Below are 24757 nucleotides of genomic sequence, written 5' to 3' on the forward strand. Positions count from 1 at the left end.
CTCTTCCTTACCTTGCTTTCCCAAATCTTAAAAACTCAATCAAAAATCCATACCGGTCCTCAGCACAGAAGTCTGGCTTTCTTTTCATTACCTTAAAACAAAAGTTATTTAGTTTGGCCCTTTCTGTATCGTACAGTGTTAACAAAAATAGATGCTTATTGCTTTAATAAAGGTTTTGATTTGGAAATTATTTACCATTTAGACTTCATGCGCTCTAATTGCTTTTGATTCTTCAGAATATATATAATGGAAAGCAGCTGAAAGACTGGGGTTTAAAAATGGGCTCTTGCACATTTGAAGTAAATTTTATCCCGCAATCAGTCGTAAAGGTCTTAACTGCAGCTATCACGTATCCTAAATATGTAATTGCTGGGGAGCCTTTCCAGTCTATTGGTTACAGAACGCTAGAAAAAGGGGAAAGCGAGTACAAAAGTAGGCCTGATGTCTGGGAGTATTTTTGGGGTTACTCAGCGGGACTGCTCACCTGCCTAAAATCTTGTATATATGTTTTTTTTCTAGAATGGAGTCTTAGAATTAGATTGTGCAAAGGCACGAATGAAAAATTTCATTTGCACGGAGGAGCTCACTGGATTACATGGCAGCTGCTCTGGTGAGTAAAGTGACGAATGGTGTCTGGGTTTTGGGATCGAACCCTTGGCCGAAGGGCATCCCCCCCCAGCCCTGCATGATTCCCGGCTCCTGGGGAAAGGACTTACATTTTAAACATACCTCCATCCGTGTGTGGATCTGCCCTAGAAATCAGTGGTGGTTTTGGTACATGGATGCAGGACCAATAGGACCAGGTGCTCTGGTCTGCTCTGCCTGAACCTATGGAATTGCTACTTAAAAACAAAGAAAGAAAAACTCAAAATACTTAATTTTGAGGTATTTTAAAAGCATCTTGGTCAAGTGTAGCCTAGGTATGGATTGAATGGGCCATATTCTGAATGATCTATGAAGACCACTATAAAGTGAGATAGCATCTCTGCTTACTTTTAGTAATATTTGTTTTCAAGTGACCCCCCTCCTCTGGTCCTCGCCCTTCTTTAGCGGGGAGGAGAGCACAGTTTGGGAATATTTGAAATTTAAACTCGAAGGAAGCCTCAGGTTCTCTTCTTCTCATATAACATAAAAAGCAAAGGAGATTCAGCCTCAAAAATTGTTAAAGACGTTTAACACTCTCCATTAAGATCACAAAAGCGGTGTAATTCATTGTTATCATCAGAGAAATGCTTTCTTTCAGCCCTTTCTTCTTTAAAGGGATTGCGTGAGATATTTCCGTACTAAATTAGTATCTTCCATTAGTGTGAATGGCTGCTAAGTACACACCATAAATTCTTCGTTCTGGGAGACACGTGTGTGCAAAGGATGCAAAGGCAAGGCCACGTCGATCCTCGGAGGAGAGCTGAGGGGGAGCTGCTGTGAGCCCAGGGGACTGCAGAGGTTGCTGGGAGAGATGCTGAGTGGTGGGCAGCTTATATAAAGCCTGGATGTGCTCGTTCTGGATTTTCTTTATTCTAACGAAAACCAAATTTGGAGTCTCTCGTTCTCATGATTATACCCCGTGCTTCTTTCCACCCCCTTTTGAGTTCTGTGTTTTGTTTTTTTTTTAATAATTTCCTAAATTCAGAAGATAACCTAATCTGTGACTGTGACGCTGAAGTTTCTCTTCCCACCCTTGGTTTGGTGGGACTTTGGATGCTGAGCATCCCTAGCCGCGCTCAGCACCCCAAGGCCTCCCCACGCACACCGAGTATGATGGGCAGCAAAGAAGACAACAGTGATCTGTACTTAACATTAGGTGGCACAAAAGAGTTTCCTTTTGCTCGCAGGAATACTGAAATACACGGGCAATAACGAGCAGAGATTTTTCTTTTCTTTAAATGAAATTCTCCTTCCCTATTTTTTCCAGCTTTCAAGTAGTCTTTGAAGTACTCCAGTTCAGCAACTTACTTGATTTCGTCTTTCATTGCATTTCTTTGGTCTCTCAACATAATTTGTTTTAAAAAAGCACATAACCCTGCCCTCGCTGTAGTTGTATTTACAGAGCAGCCAAAGGGCTCTAAAACGGGCTAATTTCAGTGAAATGCTTTCTCTCTTTCCTCCAAACCAATGCTGGTTGTAAGAGCTTCACCTCTCGGGTCCCTGAATGCTAAGAGCCAGCGTGACCACACAGGGGATGTTTTAACGTGAAGCTTGTCCTCCGCGTCCTTAGCTGGGGCTGTTTACAAGCTGCGGCCATTGACTCCTGGTTTGGTACCCACGCTACTTGGTGCACGGTTATTTTGTTTATGGAGTAGATTGAGAAAGGTGATTTTGCGGGGTATGATTCTCCTTCTGCTGTAATCCTTTCTGAAAACAGTCGCAGGTCGGCATCGCGCTGCGGAGGCAGCTGGGCTTTGCTGCCCCAGCGCAGGGGCAGGCATGGGCCTGTCACCCCCAACACCGCCGGGTCTGTGCTCTGCTGCAGCTTCCAAAGACTTACAACAAAATAAATCAGTTTTAGGGTTAAGAAACAAAGCATCGCCCGCTGTTTACGTCCCCAATCCCTCTTGTGAACAGGTACAGGATTGTATGTTTGCTGTAACCGGCGTGGGAAGGTGCCTGTCCACTCGTGCTCGTGCTGCTGCTGGGTTATTATAAAGACAAGAGAGCTCGCTTCTCGCTCGGGTCCTTCTCAGGACTCCTAAAGGTAATTTTCCCCTCCCTTAAACTGTTCACAGAAGGGGTGGTTATTGTTTTCTTCAAGGTTCAGCTTCAGAAGGGGGGTGAAAGAAAAAAAAAAAAAAGGCCATTTGGCTGGTGATGCTGCGAAGTTTGCTGCTTTCCTGCCTCCCCCCGCCAGCACCCACCCTCCTCCCTTTGCCCGGCCCGGCTGCCGGGGATGGAGCTTCCCCGTTTCACCCCATTAGATGTGATTAACTGTTATTGTTCCTCCCGAACACGCCACTTCCCGCCCAGGGGGAGCGGGGGCGGCCAGGGGGTGGGGGGGGAAGGCCGGGGCGGCCCCCACGGCCTCTCCGCTCCCGGTGGCGGCGGCCCGGGGAGGCGGGGGGAGGGAAGGACGGAACAAAAGAAACTTCCTTCGGGCCCCGATTCCTGCTGTTGGGGGCGATGGAGGAGGGGGGGGAACACCCCAGCCGGCTCCCCATCGTCTGCGGGGACTTCGGGAGGGGGGGAGGCGGCTGCAGCGCGGGCGCGCAGAGCCGCGGTGCGCTGGCGGTGGGGCGAGGAGGCAGCGCTGCTGCCGCCTGCACCGTGCACTGATATACATTATCTATATATACATATATGTACACACACACAAATACTCATCTATACAGTACACATCCGAGCGGCGCATCCTGCCCAGCGCTGCCCCCTCCCACGGCCCCGCCACCCCCGAAAAAGCCGCAGAGACCCTTTTCCTCCCCAAAAGCGGGTTTCCCGCGGGCGCGGCGGCAGGTGTAACCCGGCCCCCAGGGCGCTGCCGGGCTCGGCCCCCCCCGAGCCCCCTTCCCCGGGAGGGTACCGGCCCTTCCCGGGCAGGGGGAGCCCGGTGCGGCTGGGGGCGGGGGGGGGTGAGGCTGGGGGGTCCCCGCCGCCCCCTCGTCGAGGAGCCCCCGCTGCCCGCACCCCCGGCTCGGCCAGCGCACAAACAACGCAACTTAATTTATAATCCTTTTTTTTTTTTTTTTGTAAAAATGTTTATTTAAACCTTTTTTTTTTAATTTTTTTTCCTTTTACAACAATAAAATATTGCGTCAATATAAACCCCTTGACTAAAACTGGTCGACAACCAAACGTTACAGCGACTCGTGTGTTTCGTTATTATTTTTTTTCCGACACCCATTTAGGCTTTTTTTTTTCTTTCTGAAACGTTTTTTTTTTCTTTTTTTTTTTAAACATAATGCGGAATTTATTGAAAATAAATAATTGTTGGCAACTGCAATAGGCAATTTTGGATAAAATAGTTGAAAAAAGCAACCTTTAATGAAAATAGCGTTTATTATACATCAGTTACTAAATGAATAAACTAAATGATCTTTCTTTAAATTAATAACTTCCAAAAAACGTTTAATATACAAAACTGTACAGTTATAAAGTTGGCAGAAATAGGCAGGTCCTCAGTGTTGAGTTTAATTTTTTTTTTTTTTTTTAGCGCTTACTGAAAAATACTTGAAAAATATAAATGTCGAAAGGAAAAAATCTTGAACGCCGGGGAGGGAGAGGGGCTGTGCGGGGAGCCGCGGAGCGGGGTGCAGCCGCGGAGCGGGGCCGCACTGGGCCCGGGGAGGGGATGTGGGGGCGTCCCGGGGTGCGGGGGGAGCCCGGCCCGGCCTGGTCCTGCCCGGCGGCCCCGAGGATGCGGGTGCAGCGAGTGAACTTGGCCACGCACACGCGGACACACACACACAGAGGCAGCGATTCCCCTTCGTGAGTGGGTGCGTGGGCGTTGCACACCGCCCCCCCCCCCCCCGCCGTCCTTGTGTACAACACATCCACGGACGGGGGCGGGGGGGCGCGTTACAGCTCAGCACTGCCCTGTGCCGAAAAAATGGTTATGGTTTTAGCATTTTAGTGACTTTTTCTTTGTTTGTTTTGTTTTTTTTCCTCCCTGTTCGTTTTGTTTTTATGTTGTTTTTTTTTATATAAAAGCTTTTCAACAAATCCAGCATCTCCCTGTGACGCGGAAATAAGCTCAGCGTGAACCAAATGCGGACGTTTTCTGTCCCCCTCCCTCCCCCCCCGAAATTCATGAGACACCTCATTCCTCTTCACTATCGAAACAAAATACAGAGAAACTGATTTCCGAAGCCAAAGCGCAGAAGTATAAAGGTGTTTTACTACAGACCTCTCAGTCTGGCGCTGATCAAAAAGCCCAACTCATCTTCGGAAAGAAAAGGTCTGGCCCATGCCACGGTTTTGTTTGTGATGCTCAATTTCGGATAAATCTCTTAGAAATAATTATTATTTTTATTTTTTTCCTTGGGAGAAGAGGGGGGAGGTCAGGATTGTAACCCGACCGTTTTACGGTGTCGGGAAGTTCTTGAAAAGGCAGAGAAAAGCTGCAACAAATAAGCCCGTTCTTCACAACCGTGCGTGCGGCAGTCGGGTGCGCGGGGCTCCGCGGGCGCGGAGGGGAACCCCATCTCCTCGGGGTGGGGTGGGGGGGAGTGAGGAAGGGCCGCGGCCGCCCTGCCCCGTCCCCGCTGGGTGACATTGCCGGTGCGTGGGGAAGGGAGAAACGTTTTGACTGATCAATTCGATACAAATTAGGTCACAAATATTGTGTACAGTTTGTAGTAAAACACCTCAGACATTTAAAAACGCTATATAAGTCTTTAAAAATGCAAAACTAGTCTATTGTAAAACAGATTCACCTGAAATACAGCTGATATAACCAAGGCGCTGGAAGGTTATTCATAGGCACACATCTGTCTTTCCTTTTCTGTCGGTTTTTTTTTTCTTTTTTTTTTTTCTTTTTCCCGTGGGTTTTCTTTTTTTTTTTTTTGTTCCTTTTTTTTTTTCCTTCGTCCTAGTGGAGACCGAAAACAAACCTTGTCTGCGAGTAAACACCGTGTACTGATCAGCGGAAAGGTCGGAGAGAGAAAGAGAGAGGAAAAAAAAATAAAATAATAAAAATATATTGCCCAGGCGGCGAGCGGCGAGCCCCCCGCTCCGCTCCGCGCTCTCCCGCCTCTCGGAAACCATAAGTTAAAGCCCCGGCGGAAAAATCCGCGCTGCCCGCAGTCCTGCCTGCCCCCCCGGCCCCCGGTCAGAGGTCGTGGCAGGCCGTGTCCGTTTTCACGCCGTGGGAGTAGACTTCGTGCTGCGGCTGCTCCCCCGGCGGGGTCATGCGCTTCTCCTTCTGCCGCCGGTTGCAGAACCAGACCCGCACCACCTCCTTCTCCAGCTGCAGGCTGTCCGCCAGCGAGGAGATCTCCTGGGCGGCCGGCTTGGGACACTTGAGAAAGTGCGTTTCCAGCACGCCCTTGACACTCACCTCGATGGAGGTCCGCTTCTTCCTCTTCCTCCCCTGCGCCGCGATCTTGTCGATGCTGGTGGGGCTGCCGGTGGAGGAGTCGGCCTCCTCCAGCCACTTGTTCAGCAGCGGCTTCAGCTTGCACATGTTCTTGAAGCTGAGCTGCAGGGCCTCGAAGCGGCAGATGGTGGTCTGCGAGAAGACGTTGCCGTAGAGGGTCCCCAGGGCCAAGCCCACGTCGGCCTGGGTGAAGCCCAGCTTGATGCGCCGCTGCTTGAACTGCTTGGCGAACTGCTCCAGCTCGTCCGAGGTCGGCGTCTCCTCGTCCGAGTGGTCCTGGCAGTGGTGCCCGCCCAGCTCGCCGTGCTCCCCGCCGCCCTCGCCCCGCAGCCCCGGGTGCAAGCCCTGCGCGGCGGCGGCGGCGGCGGGCGGCGGGGTGAGCCCGCCGTGCTCCAGCATGCCGCCCACCGCGAAACCCGCCTGCGAGTAGACGTTGAGGGGCTGCCCGGCGGCGGCGGCGGGGGGGCCGGCCAGCGAGGCGCTGTGGGCCGGGCTGGCCCCCCAGGCGCTGGGGTGGTTGGCGTGGGGCGAGTGGTGGGAGACGTGGGGCGAGCGGTGGTGGATGATGGCGCCCAGCTGCAGGTCCTCCCGGCCCGGCTTGACGTCGGGCTGCTCCAGCGGGCCACCGGCCAGCGCCGAGGGCCAGGGCCCGCCGTCGCTCAGGCTGGTCACCCAGTGGTGGCCCAGCGGGTGCCCATTGCCGGGGACGCCCTGCAGGTACTCGCTCTGCAGCAGCTTCTGCGGGTTGCGGAACGGGCTCCCCTGCTGCATGCCCGCGCCGTCCGCATGGGCGAGCGAGCCGGAGCCGAGCAGGCTGTAGGGGTTGGAGGCGGCTGTGGCCATGGCCGCCGCGCAGCCCCCACGAGTTATACTGTGGCGGCGCCGCCGCTTCAGCCTTTGACATCCACCGGCACGGCGGCCCGGGCAGCGGCCGACCGCCGACTGGCAGCCGCGCCACCCAATGGGGGCGCGCCGCCGGCGGGGCCGCGCCGCGCGGGCCAATGGGAGGGGGCGAGAGGGCCGGGCGCGGCGGCGGGGGGGGCGGGGCGAGGGCTCCGCGCGGGCCCGAGGCAGGAAGTGAATCACTCCGCCGGCACCGGGGGCCGGGCGCGAGGCGGCCCCCCGTCGCTTAACTCCTTCCGCGCCGCGCTGCGCTCCGCTCCGCGCCGGGCGGGGAGGGAGGGACGGGGACGGGGGGGGACGCGGGGCACGGCTTAAATGGGGAGCGATTAGCGCCGGGGGAGCGCACGGCAGAGGTTAAACGGCGGCAGCCCGGCGGGACCACCCCGGCGCAGCCCGGCACGGCCCCCGCCGCTCCCGGGCCGCCGGTCCGGCTGCGCGGTGCCCGCTCCGCTCCGCTGCCCCGCCGGCAGCGGAGGCCCCGCTGCCCCGAGCCCTGCGTCTCCCGCCCGCCGCGGGCCGTGCGCCCCCGCGATGCGAAGGAAACAACAAACCAAACCCCCTAAAAATAATGATAAAAAAGCCCCAAAAGGCGCTTTTCGGCCTCCCCGCCGATAAATCCCGGTGGTGCCTCCTCAAAGTTTGCAATGGGAAACACACGGGGCGCCGGCGCTGCGCAGGTCTGCAGGGAAAACAAAAAAACAGGGGAAAAAGGGAAAATCGAAGGGGAAAAGGCGCGCGCCGTCCCCAGCCCCCCCCCCGGGAGGGGGGTCCGGGTTGAGGGGGGGGAAGAGCGCTGTGTCCCGTCCCCCCCCCCCCGGTTTGCTCGGGCCCGGCGGGCAGAGCCCCGCCGCCGCCGCTCCGCACCCGCGCTGCTCCGCCGGGGCCCCGGGTGCGCGGGTGCGGAGCGGCGGCGGGGAGAGCCAAAAGCCCTGGTACCTCCGACCCGCTCCCGAGTTAAAAAATGACCTTTCCCTGCATAATTTTGGAGGTAACCTAGCTGCGTAATTATATTTGCACTTCCAGAAGACTGCATCAGAGTTCCCTTATTGGTTTGAAATTCCATTAAATATATTGCAAGAGCTCCTAGGTTAAGCTTGATTTAAATTTGCATACATTTTCATATATTTAGCAGAAATAAAAGAAGGCTTGCAGCTACCAGAAAGTCATTAAGGCATTAGTTTCTCTGAGAAGACAGATCTGAAGAAAATTCAAGAAAATGAGAAAATAGATATAAATAAGGTGAGAGCGCTCCTCTGATTCCTTTAAAGCCGGGTAGCATCGCTTTCCTCATTATAATAATAATAATCACAATAATTTCTCGCCAGGTCTCGGGCAGGGCGCAGCCTGCGAGAGGGGGCGAAGGCAGAGCGGGGTGCGTTGCTGGAGGCGTATCGCGATATATCGGGGAGGATGCGGGTCCTCGGGCGCATCCCCGGCGGGCGGCCGCTGCGCTGCGCACCCGCGCCCGCTCCGCGCCCGCCGCAGCCCCGGGGGGCAAACTTGGAAAATAAATAATTAAAAAAAAAAAAAACCACCACCACCAAAACCAAAACGAAGTAAAGTTTGCCGGTAGCGGGGGAGCGGGGTGTGTGGGAGCGGCGGTGGGGAGCGGGGGGGTCCGTGGGGAGGTCAGGGGGTGAAAAATGTCTCCGGGAGAGCTCCGTTGGTGCCGGCGAGCTCTGCCAGCGGAGCGGCGGCGCTCAGCACGGCGGCCGAGCGCGGGGGAAGGCGGGGAGGGCAGAAAAAGAGTTATATTAGCAGAGCAGCCCTCTCTTTTTTTTTTTTTCCCCTTTCTTTCCTTTTTTTTTTTTTTTCCCTTTCCTCCCCCCTCTCTCCACCTTCACAAGCTTCTCGAAATAAATATCACCGGAGCCCGCGGAAGAAAAAAAAAAAAGAAAAAAAGAAAAAAAGAAATCCGCACTGTATAAAAACGTAACTAAATTATTTAAAATTAATTTGCACTTTAACTTCCGAAACAATTTTTCAAATCCCATTGCCCGTGAAAATAGATGTTCAGATCCGCCGTTTAATTAAGGCAGAGTCTCTAGCAGGGAAATAAAACCCCGAACGTCCCATTTTAATATTTGTTGCAAATGTATCTAAGGCAGAGCCCGGCTCCGCGGCACTGCGCTCCTGACGGAGGAGACTCTCATCTCGCCTATAGGAGAGTATGGTGTATTTTAAAGTGTTTTTATCTGCATATAGTTAAATCTTCTTGCTGTTCTAACTAATCTGCTGGAGAGGGTTTCTTTAGCTCTTTCCTGTCAGTCTAACTTCCCAAGTGTAACAGATGCCGCTCTCAAGCGGTCCTTTCTGCTGCTTTTCTTTATTCAGCCTCGCATATTTCTCCCCATGATCTGGGTTTCCATAGAGAGAGGAATAAAAGGGGGACCATGGCCACAAATCCCCTGCCCCATGCAGAATAAAAGAGCCTTATTCAATAGACGACCCCGTCTGGACATGGGAGAAAAATAAGTACATGCAAAGCTACTGTTGCAAGAATTTGTAACTTATTTTTCATAGACTGAAACCCATTAAAGTTTTAAAAAAAGTTTCTGGGTTTGGACCCTGCGCTGCAGCCCTCTGTCTCTGGGTGCCTCCGCACTGGAGGGACCCGCGTTTCCCCAACAAATAATTCGCTTTAATATCTTTTTTTTTTCTTTTTTTTCTTCTTCTTCTTCTCCCCCTGCTAAATCTTTGGCATGAAAAAAGATCGCACAATAGCTGAAGGCAGCCTACCGTCTTGGGGCAGCTAGAAGTCGCTATAGAGAAACCCCCCGCTTTGAAGTGGAGGAGCTGTAATTGTGTCGAGTCCCGTCGTCCCCCCCCCCACGCCCCCACCCTCCCCTCGCACAGGCGGGACCCAGAGTTTCGGGGGGTCACCCGTGTGCGTGGCTCGGACGTCCCTTCCCCTCCGTGGGCGGCGGGAGCGGCGGCGGCACCCGGGCGCGGAGCCGGCGGGGCGGTGGCATCTCCGGCGGGGCAGGGACGGTGGCTCTCCCCGCCACCAAACCCACAGAGTCCCCTTTAAGAGCTATAACTAAAACGCGGGGTGCGTCTCTGCGTGCGTGTGTCTGTGTGTGTGTGTGTGTGTGTGTGTGTTTCTAACCGGCTCTATAGGCGCCTCTCTATAGGTAGGGACCTCAGCGAGAGCGAGCCCAGAGCGGGAGGAACGGGTTTATTATCGTGGCAGAGCTGATATTATTATATTTTAGAGACATTTTTTTTCCTCATTGTTCATCTGCGGGAGGGGAAGGAAGAGAAAAAAAAAAAACACCACCAAAAAAAAAAAAAGGTCTAAAAGGGGTTCGTTTTGATTGTGTTTAATACAGCATGAAGCTCGGAGCGGTAAGCTGTGGCTCGGTGTCATGACCTCTATATTGAAAACTTCACCTTCAACACAAGTTCACTTTAGAGACAGGACGAGTTAGATTGCGCTTGGTGGGAACAAGTGCAAATTTAAAAACAGAGTCAATCATAACGGGGGGTGGGGGGTTGGGAAAGGGCAATTTAACCGTTTCTGGAGCCAGGAGTTAAGGTTTGCATTGTGTACATCCAGGCGCTGGTGCTAACGTTGAAGCCCAGCCACCCATCAGCTCAGCCAGCAGGGCTGAGAAACCGGCTCCTGGGTCTCCGGAGATGCTTTGTGGAAACCTAACCTGCGCGGGGGAAGGTTAGGAGGAAAAGAGGAATTTACAGAATATTAGAAGAAATTAGCCAATACCGACACAAGGTCAATCAGTTCTCTCTTTTTTTTTTTTTTTTTTTTTTTTTTTTGGTCTCTGTTGGCTGCTCTTGAACGTGAGTAAATGCTGTGCAGGGAGAGAGGAGGGAGAGCCACCACAGCCACACACTGCCATCTCAGAGCCACAGCCAGGAGATGGACTGACAGATTGCAAATTAAAATAGTCCTAATGTAAGAATGAATGTAGCCCCCCCCCTCCACCTCCCCCCCCCAAATCTCTCCGAGCACCAGCCCGTTAGTAATAAGCCCGGCACGGAGGGAGCGTTGCTGCGGCTGGGCTGGTCCTGCGCCCGGAGAAAGGCTAGGCAGGGACAATAAAGCCAGTCCCGGGCAGAGAAAATCACAAGGTAAATAGCATCTGTATTCTAACTGCTGCGGTTTCCAAAGCGTTTTGGGCGAATCCTCGCTCCTCTGCTCGAATCGCCTATTATTATTATTATTAATATTTTTTTTCCACGTTGTTAGCGTTTGAAAAATGTACTTGCTGGGGGGAAAAAAAATGTCGTTCATTTGTGCACTACCACGTCATGTTCAGGTCACTGTTATTTTTTCGCTGGGTTGGTTTGTAGCAGGTATTGTCTCGAACATTTTCTTGATTTGCAGTCGAGAGAAAAAAAAAAAATATTCCGGGAAGTCTCTCCGAAGTGCACATTTTTACCGTGGGACCGGTCTTGCCATTTATTAAATCCACGTATTGAAACGTCGGTTTTTCTGGTGCTTAATCGAGAAATATGGATGGCGAGGGGGAGCCGGGGCGAGGGGCTCCGGCACAGGCTCGTCGCCGGCGGCCGGTCCCGTTCCCGGGCGGTGCTGGAAGTGCCAGCTTTTAAGGTCACGTTAGGAGTTAATAGATCTGCACAACAATGCGGATCACTTCCCTTTTACGTAGGCACTTTCCTCACCGTGCCATTCAAACAGGCGTGATGAGAAGAATGCGCTTGTTTCACCCCGGACCGAAATCCCGTGGGTTTTTTTTATTTTTTTTTATTTTTTTTTTTCCGAAGCGTGTTCGCTCCCAGCAAAGAGGGGCGAGGCGGCTGGGCATGGGTAGCAGCCCCTGTGTGTGAAGGGGGACACATGAATCCAGCTCCCTTTCCAAACCAGAGGCCACCCTGCCTATATTCCGGCAATAATTCAAATACAATTCCTGAGCGGACAGATTTCTGCTCAGACATATTTACAGGAAAGTGGGTTGGATTTGAAAACGCACTAAATGGCATGCTATTTAACCTCTGTTGACTAATGAGATATTGAAGACAAATAGCTCTATTCCTTGGATGACAAATACCTGCATTGTTGTTTGCTAGCTTACTGAACAATTTCCATGCGGTTTTTTGGGGGGGGTTATGTTTTGTTTTGTTTGGTTGTGTTTGGTTTTTTTTTTAAAACTATATGTTTTTCTGGCTTTAGCATTCATCCAGCTCCTGATTCTGCAGGAGGATCTAAACCTCTCTTGCACTTCGAAGCGCCTCATCACTCCTCGATTTACATGTATAAATACGTAGCTGGTCCTGCTAATTCTGTGTTTTCTCACAGAGGAAATGTTTACGGCTCGGTGGAAAGTTTACTCCCCGTTTCATTGAGGTCGCGCCAACCAAAAGCTGTTCTAAAACCGGAACTTTCAGGCCAGGCTGCGCTGCTAAAAGCTGTTTCCTTCGCCAATGGCGCTTGGGCGATGCGGAGGGACGGGATGCAGTTCAGGTGCCGAGCCCTGTGCAGGTGGATGCTTTGCCACAGCCCCCTTCGCTCGCCGAGGGGAACGCGAGTGGCGGAACTCCCCGCGCAGCAGACAAAGGCTTTGCCCACGCGTGAGATCGGACCCTCCCTGGGAAGACCCAGCATCCCCCTGCCCGGCCCCGGCGCACCGTGTCTCCTTCCCCCGGGGCGGAGGAGCGGCGGGGAGCCCCGGGCACGGCGGGGGCCGCGTGGGGAGCGGGGAGGGGGGTGATGCTCGTGGCAGAGGCGGGCGGGCAACACATCGGTGCGGTCCCCCGGACAAACGGAAGCGCCCACAGGAGAGTCGCCGTCAAAGGGGGAGAGGCCGCCCCTCGGCTGCGCCGCCTGCAAGAAATAAATAGGAATAAATCAAAGTCGGGGTGCTCGGAGGAGGGAGGGGGCTGCGGCCGGGCCTTGTCGGGGCAGGGGATGCTCAGTGCCGGCTGCCGCCCCCGCTCCGCCCGGGAAGTGCACTCTGCAAACTTTTAATGAAATCACCGGCGGTATCGATTTTTTAAAAAATTATTTATTATTATTATTTTTTTTAATCGAGCTTCAGCCATTGGAAAGTGTCCCTCTTTGGGATGGGAGAGGAGGGCAGAAGGGAGCGGTGCAACGCGAACGCTATTGGGCGCGGAGTTATTTCGTATTTTAGAAAATAAACGGCGTGCGTGAGGGTCCTCCAGAGAACAAGGGGACTTCGGGAGGCTTGAGCCAACCCAGTGAAGTTGGGGGTTTAGCGAGGCAGGAGTTGCAGGTACCAGTTTGTAGGCCCTTCGTGGACCTCTGGGAACGTCCCCTCGCCGGGGCAGCCGCGGGGGGACCGTGCCCGGGCCGTTATTGCCGCGCTCCCTAATGAAGAGTCCCCGGAAAGCCGGCTCTCCCCCTCGGACAACATATTTTTGAAGTGCCACATTCAAGTATTTCCTATTTCCTGCTTCTCCAAACTGTTTAGAAATTACTAGTAGCGGATAAGTAAATTGCAAGTAAACCTAGTGAATTAGGATGATTCTCTATCAGTTTAATTTATGTTTTATAGTTAGTTTAGCCTTCTGATTTGATTGCCTTAGTAATGTGAATTGCCTACAGCTGCTGATGATACAGCTTTAATTCTGTTTTAAAGGTCATGTAAACATGTGCCTGTAGCATAAGGAATGCAAATTCAATTCCCTTTTAATGCTTCCTCACATTCACTTCACAGCCTTCACCTAGAAAATTAGCAGGATTTAATAGAAAACCGTTTGAATGTTATGATTTCATTAAAAGCCCCTCTCCCTCCCAGGCGTGGCTCTCCCTGGGCCACCCCACGCCCCTGACGCCAACACCGATGCGCTTCCCACGCCCGTTTTGGGGAAGATCAAGGCGGTCCCCGCCCCGGGACAGAGTCACCATCTTCACCTCGAAGCTTTGTTTAGCTGTAGGTGAAAGACACGGGACAGAATAACCCGGCGACATTGCGAATTACCCCCAGAAAGAGGCGAGAACATCATGCAGGTGTATACCTATGCATGAGGCCAGCGTACAGCCGCCTGCTTCCCTTACGTCACGGGGAGAGATGGTGCTTGGAAAAGAGAAATTGGGTAAAAGTATTTGGTTTTGCAGGGGATCTCCGCAGCAGCAGGAGGAGAAGCCGTGCCGAGATGCCAGGGTGATGGGCTTTAATGCGAGACGCCTGCGCCTTGAAGACAGGCATTTTCAAATTAATTTTTAAACACAGCCGGCCCTGAGTTCATGAGAGATTGCTTCACCCTACTGTACTCTAGGAGAAAAAAAAAAAAGAGAGACAAAAAGGAAGAGCCAAAAAAAAAATATCCCCCCTTCCCCGTGTTTCAAAGGGTTTTAGTGAAGTTGCTGGGAAGTTTAAGCCGGGGAAGCCTTTGAACGGACAGGCTCTAACGAGAGGGGAAGAGCGTCAAAAAAAGAGACGCTGGAGACGCTTTGAAAAGGGAACGATCTGTCACCGCAAAGCGACAACGGGTGAGGCGATTTCGGAGCCCCCTCCTGCCGCGGGGACCCGGGCGAGCGGGGCCGGCTGCCGCTGGTCGTCCCCGGGGAGCCCTCCTCATCCCTGGGGAGCCCTCCTCAGCCCCGAGGAACCCTCCTCATCCCTGGGGAGCCCTTCCCATCCATGTCTGCACCGGGGCCGGCGTGTCACCCTGTTCCCCCCCCTTGGTGTGAAAACGGTGCGTTCGCCCTGGGGTTCCCCCCCGGAGGCTAAAGAAGGTGAGATGCTGGAAGCGACCTACCTTCCCCCCCTCTCCTTTCCGTGGCGGTGGGGGACCCAAGCTGTGCCCGTCTCCCTCCTTCGCAAAAACGAGTGATTTTCGCAAAAATCTTAATACTCATAGCAACAGCTCATTGGTGATTCTGTTAATGTTGCACACCTCATTAAATAGCCCCAAACATAAGGAGGTTTAAATGACTTTATTGAATTAAAAATAGCATAGGAAATCACCTATGGTACTTTCATCAAATAATTAATGTAAACTATATACATATAGTGAGAGATTCCTTTTAACAAATCTATTCATAAAGCGCGCGGGGGTTTACTTAATGGCTGAAATAACTTAGAGCGGCACAACTCGCTTGAAACATGGAGCCACACTCCGGCACTTCCTAATATGTTTCTGTATGTTTCCCTGAGTGTTTTTCTTCCTTATCTTTTTTATATCTGAAGTTCTATTCCCCTCCTCTACTCCATGTATTTGATCATTTTTTCAAGTCCCTTGGCTGAACCAATCTCTTTTCATGCAGAGGATAAAAAGAGAAAAACTTCAAAGTAGGTTCAGGTAATTAACAGCTGAGGGGAATATAATCTAAACCATAGGCCCTGCTTTGCACCCAGGTCTGCTTTCAGAGCCAGCCGGCAAGGGAGTGCCTATTCCCTATAGCATCCAAATCTGCTTCCTCTGAACAGCTTTGCCAGGCCTCCAGTTATCACATCTGCATTTCAAACACCATGTCTCTGGCATTAATTATTAATTAGCCTACAGTCACCCCAGAGGATTTAAGTTCCAGCCTGCACATACTTATTCATTGACCTCTATCTTAGTTTTTGTTGGAAAAAACCCACTAGAATGCTTAATAATTTCCTTTCTCTCAGACCCTCTGTTCTAGTTTCATGGAGGGGAAACAGTATATTTTCAGAGATGGAAAATCACAGGGTTGTCTAGAAATTTGTTTAGAGCAGAATGCTATGTCAAGAGTTTGAACAAACCATTTCAAAAGATTTAGAAGGAATTTTGCGTAAGTATTTTTACCTTTGACAAATGAATTTATGGATTTCCCAGAACTGAGAGATGGTGGATACAAATACAATGCGGTTTGGCTCTGTGTGGAATATCTCTCAGTGTGCACTTTAAAAATACAAACTGGATTTAATTACCGGGTAGCACATTTATATGATCAAACTAATGCAAACGTTTATTTGAAAGCTCTGGGGTTACACTGCTATTGACACTAGTAAGAACGAAAAAAAATGCTGTTGCGAGGCGCATTAGTACTTGGGCATTAAATATGCACTGAAGAAGTATATTTGGTAACTGTTCTGTATCATTCCCGAGGTAGTTTGGAAGGTGCTCTTTAGCTATTAGAACAAGTACGAATCTTACTACTGCTTTCTTGGCCGTCGTGTATCTTGATACTAAAGTTCCAGAGGTAAAAAAATCGGAGTAACCAGGTAGGAACTAGGTTATATGATTCTCTTTTTCACACTGCTACATGAAATTCAAAGTGGTTGTTACAGTTTGGATGAGTTGTATACTGGGTACTGCCTTTTGTTCATGTATTTTAATACCACAATACCCCAAACCCCTGAATGAGTCCTATTTTAATGCCTCGTGCTGTTATCCATAGATAAACTTCCTTAAATCTTGCCATGGTTTCTCATTTTTATATGCGGTGGTACTATCTCAAACAATCATTGAATCATAACATATTCCTCCACTTTGTTTTCTAAGGAAGCGTTTAGTCTGTAATCACGAGGTCAGACTGGTTAACTTCTATGCCAGCCTAGAACTGATTTTTGAAAGCATTTAAACTATGCCTAAGACTCTTTTGAATTTCTATTTAGTGAAGAATGTGGAAAAGAGCTCTGATGCACAAACATACGTAGTTAAACTGCTTGGCTATCTCAGTAAACAAAAACGCATTTTCCAAAATTGCAGCTAAGCAGCCCTTTCTGTAAAATCATAAGCCTTGTGTGCCTGCTCTTCAGCAAATCATCACCTGGAAATAGATGTAGGGACTAATGCTGTTGACTTCCACGAGGGATCTCTCTCCTTGACTTCCCTGAGAATTTTGAAGATTTGGCTCGTTACTGCCCTTTTATTATTTTCACGTTTTATGAGCAGACCTGGGGAGCGTTCAGCATTAAACAGCACATATTTTTGCCTCTGCTGCAAATATTCAGAATAATTTTAACATACAACTTTAACAGCAAAAGTACCTCTATTTCAGAAGGAAGAGAGGAATAGGCAATACTTCAAATTTCATTTCCAGGAAGATTATTGCTGTTTATAAAATAACAGAATGTAACTTGATGCTGAAGAGGGGAGTAGATCTAGACTGTTTTAATAAGATGTCCAGGACCTTTTAATCACTTCTACAGCGATACTAATACCAGTAATAACAGTGATAATGGAAAAAAAACCTAGTGTGAAACCAGGGCTGGAATCGGTTCTTTGTAAATGTCAGAATGTTTCTGAAATTAAAACTTAGCTGTTAATGTAGCTCTGTACCTTATGAATATTAAAGAGGAATAAGGACTAAATTTCTTCCACAGCAGAGCAGGGTGAGATGTTGTTTTAGAAAACAAATCGCATGGCGGCTTGATTTGCAGTGAAGTAGCTGGTGTGTTTTCAAAAGGATGGCTAAGACTAAGGGCTGCTGGGTTGGGATGTTGCTGTTTTGAGCCCTCGGATGCCGTCTTCCTGACTTTCCTCTCGTTTTCATTTGTGGACTGGGATTGCAGGCTTCACCAGGTTCTTGAGGTATAGATTCCGTAGCCCAAGAATAGAAAACTCCCGCTGCCCGTGCTATTAAGTTACCTTTTTTGTGGTTATAGTGCCAGGAGTGAGGAAAGCATGAATGTACATATACGGTGGGTTTGACATGTTATGAAATATTTCTACCGTTCTTGTTATGAGACATGAATTTCCATAAGAAGTCTATTTTATGGTTCATTTTATATATATTTGCATTTATAGTTTTCCATTAAAGCTTAAATATTTTACTCCGTTGGTAAGACCTAACCCTTAGCAAGTCTGGAAGTGCTTCGACCCCTGTTCTTATTGTATCCTTCTTTTTTTTTTTTTTTTTCTTTTAAAATAATGCACGTGATAATTTTACGGTAGTGACTGTATCAGTAGAGACTGAGCATCCACCAAGGTCTGAGCCGTAACTGCATTTTGTATTTTGAGTGTTTCACATGAACATGTTCTGAATTCAGATCTGCAGGTTGCAGATCACTTTTTATTTAGAGAAGCCACATGGGTAATTCTGATGTTAAATTACTGGCAGAGTGATTATAGTAAAACACTGTTGGGTTTTGCACATTTTAAAGTCCACAGACTTCTCTGGATAAAGCCCTGGTTGCTGCGCGGAAGGCGCCTTGCCCACCTGTGCCCTTGTAGGTGGAAAAATCTTGTACAAAGAGTAGGTGAAGGTGGAGATCCCTGTAGAAATTGCTGTGTCAGCAGAAACGATCCGTACTAGATTAAGAAGAGCACGTGGGGACAGACCTTCAGCTGACATAAATTGGTGTGGTAGCATTGACATTTGGGGAGCTAGGCTGAGTTACATGAACTGGGGAGTTGCTTAGTCTAAGCAAAAGATTGACCGAGTGATGCATTATTTTGCATCATGTCTGAAATAATCTAAGCCCATAGAAGATAGTTTGCTCTTTTGTGGTGTAGTGTAATGATGCAACCTCCGATGTGCAGAGGCTGTAGCACACCGAATGTGATGAGGGCACCAACTGAGGTCTTCAGTGAGGAGTCAACAAATGCCTGTGACATAGGAGATGTGACATAGATGTGACAGATATGGAGACTGTGTGACCACAGTGAGTGAATGGTGACTTTTGCATGGCGACCATTACCTGAGGTATTTCTGCAAGTGCTGTGTGTGTACCAAGGGTGATGATTTTCACCTTGAACTCTCTGTAAGACTGTATCATGACTGTACTCCTAAACTTTGCTTTTAGCCATCACGGTCTTAAAAACACCAGATGTAGCGTCCCGAGTCCCCTTGCTCACCCCAGCCTGGTGCTTCATGGCGTGCCGTAAAACCCAGTGCGCTGTAGCTGTTTCTAAAGGAGTGTTGAAGTGCTCTGGGGCTAAGCCTGGCAGCGGGCCACCCGGCAGCCCCCCTGCATGCCCTGCGAGCAACCTGTGGCTGGGGCCACGTGATGACTCCTGCCAGGCAGCGCCCGGTATGGAGGGATGGAGGGATGCTGCCTCTCCACCCACCAGCTCCTCCCCGTCACCCTGCCTGGTGCAGGGGGCTTCCAGGGCAGCCCCATGGCTGTCCTCCCCAGTCTTTCCCTGCCCGGAGGCCTTCTCTTGGCACCGCCTGCATGGAAACTTTTAAAAGACTTTATAGAGTTTCACTTCCTCCACCATATATATTTCCTTCTTTTTATTTTTTCTCTTTTTTCTTTTTTTCCCCTGCCCTTTCAAAATATTTTTTCTCTATTCTCTTTTTTCTCTTGTCTCTTCTCTTTTTTCCTCTTTTCTGTTTATTTTCTCTCTTTTCTGTGTTTCTCTCTTTTCTCCTTTTTCCCCCTGCTTTTCTCCTTTTTTCCCTTTTTTCTTTTTTTTTTCCCCCTTTTAAAATATTATTTTTCCCACTCCTTGCATAAATCACCGAGGCTTCATTTACTGCCTTTGCTGTGTGCCTGAGTTAGTCAAGGAATGAATTAATGGGGCCAGGTTGATAGTTAAGGTAAATTGTCACAGTTTGGGTGAGTTGCTATCAGCTGGGAACCCAGCCCACTGGTTGGATGTGACGTGCTGACTGCAATTAAACACTTCATTGCCAAAATGTGAACAGCATATTGAAAAATTGTTTGTATACATAAAATAGTGCATGCAATCCAAAGAATAAGGATGATCTTTGGGAATTTTTGCCCATTTTTATTATTACTACTGTAAGTTTTAAATTGTAAACCAGAGTGTATGCATGTGCCATGTAGCTGCTACCACCAAATCATATGTAACACTCAATGCTAATTGTGTTCATAATTATGGAGTTAATTGAATTTCTGTAATAGTAAAAACTGGCATATAAAAAGTCTCTCAAGAATAAATATTTTAGTCAGGGAAGACGACACACATTTGGAATATTTAATAAAAAGAAAGTAGTTCTCATATGCAGGTGAGTTTAGGATTAATAAAGAAATCTCCCAAAATTAATCTACTCCATAAATTGTGTTCTAAACAAAATGTGGTACCATGCAAAACCCATGAATTCTTGCAATGCTCCTGTTTTTAACTCTGAAGGAAAAGGAGCTTGCACTGAAGCATTTGCAAACTGGGGAGAGATGTTAAAGGAGGCTTCGGCTGCAGGCTCAGCATCTGCATCTGCCAAGCTTTTAAGGTATTAGAAATGCACTGTGGCAAAATTAGAACTGCTATTAACAGTTTAATATCATAACAACACCATGTTAAAAAGTCAAATTTTGCTTATAGTGTTTGATCTTAAAGTTGTGGTTTTTTTTTTTTTTTTTGCTTTTGTGATCCGTTAGGTGTCTTGGTGCCACTTTAGGCTAACTTCAGGGCTGACTTACACCTCACCGAATCCACGGGGGAGTCACAAGCTGTAATATAATACAGAACGTGGATGTGGGTGTCTACTATCTTTGTCCTGTATTTTATCAGCTGATTTAGTTTTAGAGAGAAAAGAATGGGGCTAAGAATTCCCAATTTGTAAGATATTAAACCTGTATATCTAACCACGGGCAGAGTCATCCTCCTGAAAATGAGAAAGGATCAATAAAAACTTATTGGAGTCTCCTCTCCTCTCCTCTCCTCTCCTCTCCTCTCCTCTCCTCTCCTCTCCTCTCCTCTCCTCTCCTCTCCTCTCCTCTCCTCTCCTCTCCTCTCCTCTCCTCTCCTCTCCTCTCCTCTCCTCTCCTCTCCTCCTATACTGTGGACAAAGGAAAAACATGAGGGGAAAACATTGCTTTTCCTTTTTCAGCTCTAAATTTAGACCTTATTTATCATCACTAAGAAAAATAATTGCTACTTTTTTTTTCTAGGCAGGGAAGTATTTTTTTAAGTATACTTATTGCAAGAACAGTGGCAGTTGAACATTTTTAACAATGAAATAATATAAATTTTGAAAAAAGAGCCTCAAATGTTAGCTAACATAGTAATGACCTGGCCCTGTAGGAAATCCAGCTTAATACCCCTTTTCCAAAAGATCATGTATTGAGTTTCATTATTTCCTACTAGAGATTCACAGGAGACTCTTTCTTTTAATATCCTGTTTTTACTTACTGAAGAGATTGTGTTGAGCATATAAAATATAAAATATTGATAATTAGACCTTAGGTCCCTGATCTTTGGTAATATGGAGTTTCCATTCACTGCACCTTTTTTTTGTTAAAAAGTTGCCTATTCGTATTCAGTTACTACACTATATTTTAAATAGTATCGATGGGAGTTGATGTAATTAAAAAAAAAAAAGAAAAGTAATGTCCCCCCCAAACTAAGCCGAAGTGCAGGGGCTTTATTTTTGTTATTTCTCCCTTCCAGGAGTCGCTCCCCTCCCCCAGCAGCCGCACTACAAAGCTTGTTGTACAGGGACTCCATTAATCCTACATTTCCTAGATGGTATCTGAGGCACAGTGGGTTTCCACAGAAATTAATTTGTCCTGACAACAGGCCTAAAGATTGGAGTCCAGGGATCACTTGGCAAATTCCCTTTAAACTGAGCACAATAATAAACAGAAAGCTGATAACGACAGTTCTGAAAGACCACACAGAGGAAGGACCCCGAGTAGAGTCGCTCGGTGTGGATCTGCGGATACCTCCGATAACCGGCAGCCGGGAGCTTTATGCTTGATAGGAAAATGAACGCACTGATTTATGCATGCTTTAATATCGCGGCACTGGGCAGAACTAACTTCGTCTAGTAACGTACATTTTTAACTCTTTTCTGGAATAATGATAAAAGTTCAAGACCGGTCTGGTTTAGAACATTCTTATTTAATATATTTGTATTAATAGCTCTGTGGCCATTTTTCATGTCTTTCATATTTTAATTTTCTTTGGATATTTATACGTGTAAATATTAGAAAAAGTTGAACAGTGGGTAATATAATATTGCAAGGAATGAATCTGGAAAGTTTGCGATCTCGTTTAAGTATATTTTCTTCGAGATTGTGCTGGTTTTTGGGTTTAGTTGTCTGCTATGTAGTAATTCCTCGTTAAGAATAGTAAAAAGCATTTTAGACAGTATTATTGCCTGTTTGCTTGTTTTTATTTATCTTTGCCTTTGGTGCATATTTAAATGCTGTTGTTTTCCCAAAGTTAAGGTATGGAAAATGGCTTTGTTGGAAATATATACTAATATAGTAGGTGAATAAACAAACGTTCATTGGATATTTTAGAGCTTGTCTAGAAAAGAGCATTTCAGTCTCTGGTTTTGTCAGTATAGAATTCAGAGTTTTGACGATAATTAGGATTTGTGGTATGTCAGTAAAGCTCTGCCAGTTACACTTCTGAAAAGAGCCATCATAATATTAAGAGTTAGTATTGATAGAGTGATGTTAAGTAAGATACATGCTACATAACTTTCCACCGCTTAAGTGTAGGGTACGTAACCATTTAAGTAATGAATTAAAAAAGGAGGACAATTTAAAAATACATACAGAAAATGGATTTTGGTTATTGAAAGATACCTTGAAAGTAAAGTCTAATTTTGTTCTCGATGTCCAAAGTGCATTATGAAATAACAGCCTCTCGATACAGAGAGGACTATGTAACTATGCTAAAGGAAGGGAACTGGTGTACTTGACAGGTACGGTCGTACCCCGAAACCAGCAGTTTGCTCACTTTCAGTAGCTGAGGTGTTTCTCTTAAGATGGAAATTTGGCAGTGGCGTTCTCCATGACCTGTCCAAACTCAACAACACTCCTGAATCACAATGCCTCCTCCGCAACCCCCTCCAGGTACAGAAGCGTGCCCAGGCTGGCGATGAGCAGCAGCCCCACGCTTGCGGGTGGCCGGTGCCTGGGGAGGGCAGGGGCAGGTGAGCGAGCTGGGGCGGGGGGCACATTGTGCCTGCTCCCATCCCATCCCATCCCATCGCATCCCATCCAACCATCCCCTCCATCTCCACCCCACCCTGGGGTGGCAGGATGCCAGTGTCCAAGTCGTTACGGGCTTGGAATGCCACTGCCCTCCTCATTTGTGATACAGAGACTTTATATAAAAAAAGAGTTCTGTCTTACATGCTTTTCCGGCACAGCTAATGACAAAACTACCATTGACTTGGGTAAAGGCAGCATCAGACTCGCTATTTAAGAGCTTAACGAGCTGAGAGGTGGGGCTCTATTATACTGCTGGAGTGGGGTGTATGTACCACACCTCCTTGCTGAAAAATAAAATCTTTTGCTCTCATTATTGGCTTTAAATTAGTTTGTACACTACAAATTAATCAATTACAGCCAACGTACTTTGGAAATGAAATTCAGGATGAGTAGCGCAATTTGTATTTGTCACACTTAAAGAACTCCATTGTACTGAAATGCAGGGGATTTGAAAACAACTAGTTTTAATGCTCTCTAGCTCCTCTTTCTAGAGTCTGATGCAAGAGCAAATTGACTTGCTGTGCCTTTTAGCTCTGCAAAAGAACACACCGAAATACTCCCCTCCACTTTTTATATCAAAATCACTCTATGCATTTCAGCGTACAAGCTATTAGGTTTTTTTTAATTTGGATCAAATCAGGCATTTTTCCCCCAGCAAATAGTTCTCTAGCATGCTTTACACATTTGATTTGAAGGACTGTGTATTATTTGATGTTCTTAGGAGATAAACAATAAACTTTTGAATATGTTTTTTCCATTTGAATACAAGCCTAGGGATGCTTCACCCTGCATCCTAAAGCCTGATTTCCCCTGGGACTCATTATCATGCAGCTCACATGTTCAGTCACCTACACTGTTGAACTTACTATCAAATAACCTTCGAAACGTTACTAGTTATTACGTGTCAGAGGGCAGATTTATGATAAACTAACTTTGAAACAAAATAATGAATTCTCAGCGCTCTCTTTCCAGCAGCATTTCTGGTAATTTTGTTGGATTTAAATTTTAAAATAGTAAGTTGCTTTTTTTTCTCTTATTCTATCATATAAAACAGCTCCCTCCCCTCATGAAATTTCTCCCTCCTTAAATATGGTTTATGATGATTTGAGCACTGCCTATAAAGAATAAAAATGAGAACATTTGTCTGTGAGCTACCAAACTGCCCACTGGAGTTCATTTGTGATTAAACTTTCATAGCTTTCTAACTTGGCGAAAGTTAAATTAACTTAACCCTTAGCATTGTCCACCGGTGTCCAAAACGCAGCTGGGCAATAGGTGTTGTCAAACAGAAGTCTTTTCTCCTTGCACTTTTTACAGCCAGTATTTTGAGGTTTCAAGCAAGGTTCTTGCATTAGAGTGACAAAAATCAATAGTGTTTTCTTCTCGGAAAGCAGAAACGTGGTTTATGGTGGACCAGAAAGCTGTCCAAAAAGGTTTTCCAAAAGCGTATCCTGAGTTTCAGCCCCCAAAGCCCATATTTAGGGATATAATATGTGGCCAGTTTTCAAGAAGGCTGAGCATGTCCTCAGGGGTCTGTAGGCACTTGGCTTGTTTTAAATAGTAGCCAGAGTGATCATGACTTTTCATGGGATTGTATCAGAGGCATGAAATTCAGGTAGATAAATGCCATATAATAACTTTGAAGGTGATTAGAACAACAAACACCTGCAGTTGAAATTTAAAAGTGCACCATGTCAAAAATTAAGTCTGGCTAATTTGGAGAAAAATCAGTGTGGCTCTTCTTGGTATCAATGGAAATTTTTTCATTGTATTTCAGACGAGTATCAGGCAGATTAATGTCTACAGGATTTTTATCTCCTACTAGACAAAGTCTAGGCTTTGAGATATTGCTCATCTGTGCTACTGCATGGAAAATGCCTGACCTAGGGTAGCTCTGTGAAGCTGGGGGATAGAGCCACCATCTTCAGTACGCGCTCTCATCTCTTTTGCTCCACTCGCCGTGATTATGGTTCTCCAAGGGCATTACGGGCGAAAGTTCCATATCAGGCTGTCTATTAATATTTATGCAGCAATTCAGGAGGTAATGCAT

At 47.7% G+C, this 24757-nt stretch overlaps 1 protein-coding gene and 1 long non-coding RNA gene across 2 annotated transcripts in view; one reads left to right on the top strand and one right to left on the bottom strand.

Moving 5' to 3' along the window:
• Positions 1 to 3277: 3277 nt before the first annotated feature.
• POU3F4 (POU class 3 homeobox 4) lies at positions 3278 to 7648 on the bottom strand. Its single transcript, XM_074601206.1, has one exon. It carries the CDS (start codon positions 6866 to 6868, stop codon positions 5759 to 5761), a length of 1110 nt encoding a protein of 369 aa, XP_074457307.1. The 5' UTR covers positions 6869 to 7648; the 3' UTR covers positions 3278 to 5758.
• A 240-nt stretch (positions 7649 to 7888) lies between these two features.
• LOC141748718 (uncharacterized) overlaps positions 7889 to 24757 on the top strand; it is an 88523-nt gene continuing 71654 nt past the window's right edge. The window contains exon 1 of the long non-coding RNA XR_012589081.1: positions 7889 to 8167. This is a non-coding gene — a long non-coding RNA (uncharacterized LOC141748718). The remainder of the gene's footprint in view (positions 8168 to 24757) is intronic.

This window comes from Larus michahellis, chromosome 9, assembly GCF_964199755.1.
Source record: "Larus michahellis chromosome 9, bLarMic1.1, whole genome shotgun sequence".
Classification (NCBI taxonomy): domain Eukaryota; kingdom Metazoa; phylum Chordata; class Aves; order Charadriiformes; family Laridae; genus Larus; species Larus michahellis.

Excerpts from the sequence above, each read along its gene's own strand:
- POU3F4 (XM_074601206.1), bottom strand. The coding sequence starts at position 6,868 with ATGGCCACAGCCGCCTCCAACCCCTACAGCCTGCTCGGCTCCGGCTCG.